Consider the following 10,610-nt stretch of genomic DNA (forward strand, 5'->3'; position numbering starts at 1 on the left):
AATCATAATACTGGGTCTTAGATTATCTTAAGGTTTTTACAAATCTTCAATTTCAGTCCCTTGTGAAAAATGCTACAACCACTCACAGACTCTGTTTCTTCACTGGCTAAATCAGTTTCCTGCAAATTATTGCAAGTTGTTTTTTTAACGTCATCAGAAGCAGAAGCACCTAAAAGAAATAAAATGTAGTATGTTCTATTATTCGCTTAAAGTGTAATAATGTGAATTTGAGACATCAAGCTTGAGTTTTCTCCTCTATGTAAGTTTCTTTTACTTAGTATTTTATTGGTTTTGTTAAAAAGTGCAAACATAACGAAAGAAACCAAATAATCAAAAATATAAACCATAAAGTGTCACAGCCTGGAAGGATAAATGTACAAAGATACAGTGTAGCTCCAAAAAAAAAAGTATTCTCCACCTGTAACAGTCCATCATTATTGAGGAAAACGGTTCTCTGAAGTCTTAGATGTGCCAGACATTTCCATACACTCGTGACACATATAAGAAATAAAACTATGACATACATTAACAAATAAAAACAAATCATTTGAGCAGCTCCTTTAGCTATTTTTGTTTATGAGATATTTTTTCAAGAAGGGCAGTATGCCAAACCCTGGAGTACTAGCAATCCAAATTATTAAGACGGAAGATCTTCCAGATTTGGGAATTTATGTAAGTTCTGCGCTTTTCAAATTTCATTTGTTTCCATACACAGTTTCAAAAGGTAGAAGGATGGAGTAACTGTTTGTGTGGTTACCAAAGAGATCTCAACAAACACTTTTTCAAAAATTCAGCCACCTTTGAGCAGTCACCTGGTAGCCTTAAGTGAACATTAATCACAGGTTCTTTTGTCAGTAACAGCCTGTGGAGCACAGCAGGATGGTGCTGCTTACAACTTCAGGGTCATTGCCAGTTACTGAGGGACAGGGGCAAGCTGAGGTTGGTGGCACATAGCAGCATCTTACTGGCTCTGCTGCAACACCTGCGCTGACTGCCATGCCGTGCTGCCCCTACTCTGGTAAATGACAGCAGTTCCAGTACTGAGAAGCCAGGTGAACAGCAAAGCCCCATGCCATGGATCCGTACTATGCCAATGTGTGTGCAGTGCAGACAAGTGGCGTAGGAGCTGTAGAGGAAAAGCAGCAAGGAGAGGAACAGCTGAGCAACCTTGCCACTATCCTCCATCCTGTCTGTTCATTTGGGAAGCAGATCTGTCATACTCACATGTTTCAAAAGCCTTCGTTTCCTTGGCTTGCAACAACATTGGCCACAGAACAAGTGCAGGATTGATCTCCTCTGAAAGAGGCTCAAGGCTTAATGGCGTTTCTCTTTTCTGGTCTTCCACAGCACTAATTGTTGTACTGTTCAGTGCCTCATAGACAGCAAACTTTTTGGCAACAAGATCGTCATTCACACATATCTATGAAGAAAACAGATTTCATGCATGTGAAGGTTTAGCATAAAGGGGACACATTTTTACTAATGGCAGAGATAAACATTACTAACATAATTTGAGAGTTACCTGAAATAGTTTTATAAGGCAGCTACTATCACCTGGTAGCTAGGTGATACTATCACCTAGTGCACGAAGAATCTCCCCATAAGTTGTGGCATAAGGGCAAACCCTGCAATTCTATTAAGCCAGAAGGGAGCAGCCTTTTTCACCCAAAGACTGGATCAAGAACTGACCCACCTACTGCAGGTCTGCCTCTAGACTACCTGCCAATGTTTGTAGGGTTTTTGCCTGTGTCCTAGCATGCTTGCTTCCATGCACTTTGGACCCTCGGAGGCTTCTGGTAGGAGCCTCTTCTATCAAAAAAGCAAGTCATCACCCTATACAACCCCTATCATTTTAAAGGATCTACTTTTTAAAACAAATACAAAAGAGGTGCATATAAGAAGAGAAGCTGAGTGGCAGAATGTTATTCCCCATTAGTAGAGAGGGACAGATGCTGCCACTCACATGAACAGAATTGTAAAGGTGACTGGCTTACCTTTTCTTCCTTTATTGTGACATAGAGATCAACATCAAAACTGTCTTCTTCAACAGCACATAACTTGGCCTCCACCATGGTGGTTGCTAGAAATAGAAACAAATGGAGCATTAATTAGGTCTTCTAATTTCTACATTTCCCCACAGTAGGTCTTTCTTGATTAAGCCAAATGGATGAAATATCAGAGGGAAGGCTACAACAACTGATTTTCTACATTCTTGCCAAAGAATCAATAGGTATAAGCAGCCCCTTGATTGGAGTAAGGTAATGCAATAAGCTCCAACTATCACACAATTGCGCTCATTTCACATGCTAGCAAGGTTATGCTTAAAATTCTAGAAGGCAGGCTTAAGCAGTATGTGGACCGAGAACTCCCAGAAGTGCAAGCTGGATTTCGAAGGGGCAGAGGAACAAGAGACCAAATTGCAAAAATGCGTTGGATTATGGAGAAAGCTAGAGAGTTCCAGAAAAGCATCTACTTCTGCTTCATTGACTACGCAAAAGCATTTGACTGTGTTGACCACAGCAAACTATGGCAAGTTCTTAAAGAAATGGGAGTGCCTGATCACCTCATCCATCTCCTGAGAAATCTCTATGTGGGACAAGAAGCTACAGTTAGAACTGGATATCGAATATCTGATTGGTTCAAAATTGGGAAAGGAGTATGACAAGGCTGTATATTGTCTCTATGCTTATTTAACTTATATGCAGAATTCATCATGCAAAAGGCTGGACTGTCTGAATCTCAAACCGGAATTAAGATTGCCAGAAGAAATAGCAACAACCTCAGATATACTGATGACACAACCTTGATGGCAGAAAGTGAGGAGGAATTAAAGAACCTTTTAATGAGGGCGAAAGAGGAGAGCGCAAAATATGGTCTGAAGCTCAACATAAAAAAACTAAGATCATGGCCACTGGTCCCATCACCTCCTGGCAAACAGAAGGGGAGGAAATGGAGGCAGTGAGAGATTTTACTTTCTTGGGTCCATGATCACTGCAGATGGTGACAGCAGTCACGAAATTAGAAGACACCTGCTTCTTGGGAGGAAAGCAATGACAAACATAGACAGCATCTTAAAAAGCAAGAGACATCACCTTGCCGACAAAGGTCCGTATAGTTAAAGCTATGGTTTTCCCAGTAGTGATGTATGGATGTGAGAGCTGGACCATAAAGAAGGCTGATCGCCGAAGAATTGATGCTTTTGAATTATGGTGCTGAAGGAGACTCTTGAGAGTCCCATGGACTGCAAGAAGATCAAACCTATCCATTCTGAAGGATATCAGCCCTGACTGCTCACTGGAAGGACAGATCCTGAAGCTGAGGCTCCAATACTTTGGCCACCTCATGAGAAGAGAAGACTCCCTGGAAAAGACCCTGATGTTGGGAAAGATTGAAGGCACAAGGAGAAGGGGACGACAGAGGATGAGATGGTTGGACAGTGTTCTCGAAGCTAGCAACATGAGTCTGACCAAACTGTGGGAGGCAGTGGAAGACAGGAGTGCCTGGCATGCTCTGGTCCATGGGGTCACGAAGAGTCGGACACAACTAAATGACTAAACAACAACAATAATGCAATAAGCAAACATTTTGGGAATCCATTAACAGATAGTTAACCTGTTAGAAATGAATCTCAAAATATTTGATCAGTTTTACTCCAGAGAAGCTAGAAATAGATACATTTTATTTCTGTAAATATGTAAGTCAAGTTGCTAGACATTTGCAGGCAAGATAACACTTAAATCCTATGATGTTTGTGTAATTACATTGTGGTTGAATTCCACAAAAGTTTATTACCATTCAGCATTAAAGGATTTCCCTGTTGTGACATCAGAATAATGACAGGGGGGTTATGACAATTCTGCCTGGCCAGTGGGCTTTGAACCTGTTCAACAATTAATTTGTGAACTGTTAAGTTTCAGCAGGTAGGTATCATTTTTATTAAGTTTTTTATACAGGTTGGATGGCCATCTGTCACGGATGCTTTAGCTGAGATTCCTGCATTGCAGGGGGTTGAATGAGATGACCCTTGGGTCCCTTCCAACTCTACAATTCTATGAATTACCAATAATGCTGCTTTTCTGTTATTCTGATTTGTACCAAACATTAAGCACACTATGGTAATATTCTTTACTTCAGACACAGTTATCTAAGGAAGACATTGAAAACTGCCTTACACTGTACTGAGTCAATCTGTTGGCTCATCCAACTCCGTCTCCAGTGACTGGTACACTGGTGGCTCTCCAGGGTTTCAGATAGGCATTTCCCTTTGCCTTGCCCGGAGATATTAGAAACTGAACATGGAACCACCTGCAGATAGCTGTTCTGCATCTCAGCTATAGTCTCCAAACCCAGCCTCTTCGTGGAATTTTTTAAAAAAACTTAACATTTTAACAGATTAACCCATACATTTGGAATTATATAAATATGCTATTCCTTATGTTTTCTTACCATTCAGGAGATTTTGGAAGTAGTGGATAGCTGCTATATCCCAGCGGTTAGCAGGGCTACAAAAAAGCACACAACTACTTTACTGTGGCACTATTATAAGCATATAAAGACATATTATACATTTATGAAGTACTCTTTCACTTCAAAATGTTTCTCAGAGAATGAAACAAACTGGAAATATATGAAGTCTGCCTCAGTGACATTTATACCAAGAAATATGGTGCCCTAGTAAATATAAAATGGGAAAATTTCACAGGCTCTCCTTGTAGCTACATAGAATATCACCCAAATTACAAATCCTAATACTTGTCCTACAGAAACCCAAAATAATTTAGAACGCTTTTACATAATACCTTGCAAAATGTACTTACACTATCGCGGCACTGTCATTAAAGTAGTCAACACGCAGTGTGACCGGTTTTGTACCATACAATCTAAATTTCATTGCTCTGTAGGGTAATCTCATAAATGATTCCAAGGCAACACAAATCCTGAAAACAGAAATTTCAGAAAGACAAACCCTTTAACATAAATTAATACTTTATAAGCCAGGGGTAGCTAATGTGGTGCCCTCTGGATGTTCAGAACTACAATTTCTACCAGCAAGAGCCAGCATGGCCAATGGTCAGGAATAATGCAACTTGTATTCCAAAACGTCACAAGGGCCCTACAATGGCCACTCCTATTATAAACAAAGCACAAATTTTAAATAACACAGTATTGCTTGTCATCCTTGATAGGCCGACAATGTAGTCTGTCTGCTGTTACAGTAAGCCGGGGGCTACCTTCCAGGGATTGCACCTAAAGCCAAAATCGCATATAGTCAAAACCCATTGGGTTCAATGGGAAGTAGGATTGCCAAAGTCATTTTTCCTGGAACTCCGTCCCTTTTTATTTTGTCATGTGCTTAAAGCTGAATGCGTACAAGTTAAATGTGTGTAAGTTGTGGGCTGTGTGAACTGAATGTGAATAAAGATTAAGATAAACTTGCCCCGGACCAGCCAGCAAGTTATAGGTTAAGATTAAATTTGAATGTAGGAGTTTAGAACTCCATACACTTTGGTCTATCAGAAGGATCACACAAACTCAGTGGGCATGTGTGATAGAACATGACGCTAAGCTTCTGATCATACCTTCCAGGTTCCAGAGGGCTTGCTAGTCCCAGGTTGCAGAATTCTCATTATGTGTAACCTTTGCCCTTAGTATAATTAAAACATACCGGTCTGTTTTCACAGGGACACTCCTGGCGTAATCCACAAGGAAACACTCAGCAAGGAAATAATCTGTACATGATATGATTGCTTTAACAACAGCTCTGCACCAGGATTTCATTTCCTGACAATAAACAGCACAAACCTGAAAAAGAAACATCCATTCTCATTTGACACAAACACTACATGAGATTAGCTTACAATTGATGCAATATAAGGCAAACCAATAGGGAAAACTACATGTACTAGTAATGTGCTATATATTTCATGCTTTATATTTCATACAGTGCCCAAAAGGTGGCAGAAATATGACAATTTATCTAGAAAAACTCCCAAAAGTAACTAAACCCAAATATAAAATGTACTATATAATATTATAAGCAGAGGCTGGAAGATCATTTTAGCTGAGTCCTACATTGCTGTTAGTCATCCAGTTCTTTCACAAAAGGTTGTATCCAACAAGGTTCACTCATAATAGAACTACTGAAATTAATGAACCAAAGTAAGTCATGTTCTTGACCTTCAATGGGTCTCCTCTGAGTAGGACTAGCATTGAAAGTAGACCTAATATCCCAACACTAGCCTCCCTTTCCCCCTCTTCAATTTCAAATTCAATAAAGCAAATAAAGTACATAAAATTACCTGGCCCTCTTCCAATACAGATGGCTTGATATCATCCACATTTCTGTGGAATTTATTATAGAACAGATTCATTTCAGATTGAAGTTCTTTATACTCCATTTCGTTTTTTACAATACTTCCGCCTCCTTTTATGTAGCCCCAAAAGCACCATGGATTTTCAATCTAATGAATAAGTAAGCCATAGTTAGAGTCCTATGAAAACACTGCAAGGTTTATGCTCAGAAATAAACACCCCTATGCTAAAACTTGTCAAAAAGCCACAATACCTTCAATATAAACACTTCAAACATTTTCTTTCTTCAATGACTTTTTCAATCACATCAAAGAGATTCACACGCTTTATCTATACCTCTGAAAAACACAACAAAGGAATAAGCATTTAAACTGCTTTTACATTATGACATTCCTTTAAAAGTAACTTTCAATCTGAGAAAACCAGGCCACAGTCCAGGTGCTTTTCTTCCTTTTAAAAATGCAGTGGCCCAATAACTAATATAGCTCCAACTCCCCTAGAAGTTGAGCCTAGGTGTGTAATCAGTCGAACAGACAGACAGACAGACAGACAAACAAACAAACAAACAGACAAACAAACAGAAAGGGCAGTATAGGCTTCTCTTTGCCAGCTTTCTCTGGAGCAAGGAATACAGGCAGCTTAATCTACTTTATACAGTTATTATAAGCATAAAACCTGTTGAAGATCACCCCGGTCCACTGCCTTGCTTTCCCTGAAGAAAGAGAAAGGTAGCAAAAATATACACTACTGCTTTAATGATATTGATGGCCTGCCTACTTACTAAGCAAAGTTCTCAAGGTGCCCAATGTTTAAAATAAAATTAGACAATAGTAAAGTAGTTACTAGGATGGGGCAAAGGCGTATTTGAGATTTCCAGCAGTCCTTAGATGTTCTGAATGCAACAAGGAAATGTAATGAACAGGTACTGAAGATTTTGTTTGATGGACAAACAGTCTGAGCTTCTTTACGACTTAAGGCAATATTCTTCAACTGTGTCTAATTTGGGACCCACCTTCAGCCCAAACATGCATCTGGGCCCCCCACTCTATAGAGGCAACCCCCTTTTACGCAGGGGTTACGTAACATTACACATCTGTGAAATCACATATATTTGAAAAACTATCGAAAAAGCCTGCTAACACCCCAATGAGCACTTCCTAATATTGTTTATTATAGAGGGATAACATGAAGCAGACTAGTTGATAAATTAAACCTTTTTTTAACAGCAAACCATCATAAACAATAAAAAGGGCAGTAGGACTGGAAACTGCTCGTAGAACATATGGCTATTTTAGGTGACAGTCCTCAAAATAAATCACTGAATGTAAATTTCACTGACATTAGAACAGCCTGGGTACAGGATGCCCATTCAGACCACCACAGTTCTTTTGGGGTGGGGTAGAAATAACGGCATTTTTGTTTGTTATTGCAAGTTGCTTTCAGTCACATTTGTGAAGGAAGCAACTAGTAACAATTTGCAATCAGGGGAATAAGGCAGGTCCTTCAAAAAAAGAAAAAGCACCCCTCAGGTGTAAAAAGCCAGGCTAAATAATAATGAAGCGCAGCGGCGGCAGGCAGTTAGGCTAAATCAGTGATGGCCAAACTTGGCCCTCCAGCTGTTTTGGGACTACTGTACATTACAATTCCCATCATCCCTACCACTGGTCTTGTTAGCTAGGGATGATGGGAGTTGTAGTCCCAAAACAGCTGGGGGGCCAAGTTTGGCCATCGCTGTGCTAAATAATAATAAAGGCGGGGGAAGTCAGGCAAAATTAGGGTGTCAAGGAAGGGGAGGAGGAGGAAGGTGGCTACCTGCGATGTTTGTAAACTGATCACGTGGCCTAGCTACCTGTAGCCGTATATTAAAATATACCTAACCGCCACCAGACGCGGGAGCGGAGGGAGAAAGCTACCCACACTTCTGAGGAAGAGGAGTCCGCTCAACTCCGCGGCTGCTTTATCACCGCTCGCACCTCACCGCGCCCTCAAATGCAAACCTCGGGCCCCGCTCCTCAACTCACCTCGTTTCACCCCGCCCCTTCTCCGTCCTCCGTCTCTTCCTCACGCAGTTTTCCTTTCCGCGTGCTCCAGAACTGAGGCGGCTGTTTAACTGCCAACGGCGCCGCGCGCATGCGCAGTGCCGCTCCCAGCTTCTCAGCGGCTGGGTACCTGTGAGCGACGGTCGGCCAATTTTGTTTTTGTCGCGGTTTTAAAAAGCAAAAAACAAAAACACATTTTTTGTGTGTGAACAAGCAACATATAAATTGTTTATTTAGTTTTCAGGCCAAAGTTTTACAATCACATATCCAACATAATAACAAGATTCTAAAGAATCTCCTGGACTTCCCTCCTCCCCTTTGTGGGTTCTATTGCTAATCATTTCCTCCTAAATCTTTTATGATAATCCAAATCTTTTACATCTCCATTATGTCCAAAAGTCACCATTAAACTATAAGTGTTATTCCAGTCCTACTAAGTTTTAACTGTTTACAATGATTTTTAAGATAAATTATAAATTTTCCTCATTCCTTATGAATTTTTTTGGTCTTCCTGATTTCTGATTCTTCCATTCATTTTTGCCAATTCAGCATAATCCATCAACTTAATCTGCCATTCTTCTCCGGTAGGGCCTTTTATCTTCTTTCCATCTCAACAATTAACATTTTTAAAACAAACTGATCAAGCAGAGAAATGGTGCGTATGTATGTCTGTGTGTACACGAACACCACATTTTTGTCCAATTGGTGGTGGGTTTTGTTTTTTTTTTTAAAAAAAACCTGTTAATACTATAATTCAAGGGTAAAACGAATGTTTGTGTATGTTTATTTATATACAGACATCCACATGCACACACTATCCACTCACATTAACAGTATTTAAAAGGGATTCCATCCCTCTTATAATGAAGTTGTTTGGTAACAAACAACTTCATTTATTAGAGGGATGGAATCGACCATCCCTGCTAACATACTCTGCATCCTTATCAGGTACGCTTCCCAGAATTCTTCGCAGGAAATAATCGCTGGTAAAAGTGCTTTAAATGTATGGTACTGTACTAATGTGGCCATGTGTAAAATACCTTCTTTGAGTTATTCTCCATCATGCATAGCTGTTAACTTTTCCCTTTTTTTAAGGGAAATTCCCTTATTCCGAATAGGATTCCTCGCAAGAAAAGGGAAAAGTTGACAACTATGAATCAGGCATGTCCGCTTTTGCTCAGCCTGCACAACCTCCAGGCTGCACGGTGGAGAAACAAAATATACTTTAAGGTTTTGCCTCCCTCCTGCCTCCCCACTTGGAGCCTGTTAAGAGAGGTATAAGCGAGGGAACAACTTGCACTGCCACCAAATAAATGTAATCCTCTTCAATAATACATTTAAGGTGCACTTAGTGCACATCTAAATCACGTGACTCCCCCACAAAAATTTTTGGGGAGAGATGTAGTTTGCTAACAGCGTTGAGCTGTTTAGAGACCCCTGTCCCCCCACACAGCAGCTTTCTGCCTTTCTTGGGGGGGCAAGCCTTAAGTTCCAAGGAGTTGATCTGACCATGGGTGTAGCCAAGGGCAGCAGAGGTGCAACTGCCTCCCTAAATCAATCAAAATTAATACAAATCTGAAGTTCTGTCCCCCCCCAACAAAAATCCTGGCTACGCCCATGGATCTGACTATACACAAATATGATTTTATGTACTACAGTATTTCTGAAATGTAACTCCCATGCATGTCGTCAGTCAGCTGTATAGAGATCTGAGAGCTTGGTTTTTTTTTAGAAGACATTCTGGGAGCAAAAGCTAGCTGGACACAGACTGATATTATTTGTGATAACTAGTCTTGACAACAGATGTGAAATAGTTAAACCAAACCTGATATACTATAATAGCATTCTAAGAGATACTGCATAGTCAGAGGGTTCAGTTAAGCCTAATGAATATTTCTGTGTGATTGGCAAATAGTTTCTCTAAAAAACAAAACAAAACTATATACACAGTGATGCCTTGGAACATTAAATATAGATGATTCAATAAATCTTCTGTGCACATTCTAAAACCTTTTGTACAACAGAGACAAAGCAAGGCAATTTGTGCAAAACTGCTTTGGTTGCAGTTTGTTATCTTTTGCTTACCTATTCCAACACCCAAAACGTAAAACTAAAGAGAGAGACATTTCTCTTGTTCTGTATTACTTCCTCCCCTTACGTTACATCAAGTCTCAGTTTCTTAATTCCATCTGGAAGATGGGTTGGAGGAAACCCAAGTACCATTGTAACCAGCACACACGGAGGGCACTTTTTCAGTAG

At 40.1% G+C, this 10,610-nt stretch overlaps 2 protein-coding genes across 2 annotated transcripts in view; one reads left to right on the forward strand and one right to left on the reverse strand.

Annotated features, from left to right (window-relative positions):
• LOC117051056 (neural-cadherin-like) overlaps positions 1-10,610 on the forward strand; it is a 187,689-nt gene that overhangs the window by 9,241 nt on the left and 167,838 nt on the right. The gene's annotated exons all lie outside the window — the stretch shown is intronic.
• On the reverse strand, positions 18-8,360 carry LOC117050806 (putative ATP-dependent RNA helicase TDRD12). The gene is made up of 9 exons (XM_033156676.1): positions 8,334-8,360; positions 6,566-6,650; positions 6,300-6,461; positions 5,666-5,802; positions 4,818-4,937; positions 4,447-4,502; positions 1,995-2,080; positions 1,225-1,420; positions 18-169 (listed from the first exon to the last, which is right to left on the reverse strand). Exons 2-9 carry the CDS (start codon positions 6,587-6,589, stop codon positions 18-20), a joined length of 933 nt encoding a protein of 310 aa, XP_033012567.1. The 5' UTR covers positions 6,590-6,650; positions 8,334-8,360.

This window comes from Lacerta agilis, chromosome 8 (assembly GCF_009819535.1).
Source record: "Lacerta agilis isolate rLacAgi1 chromosome 8, rLacAgi1.pri, whole genome shotgun sequence".
In the NCBI taxonomy this organism is placed as follows: Eukaryota; Metazoa; Chordata; class Lepidosauria; order Squamata; family Lacertidae; genus Lacerta; species Lacerta agilis.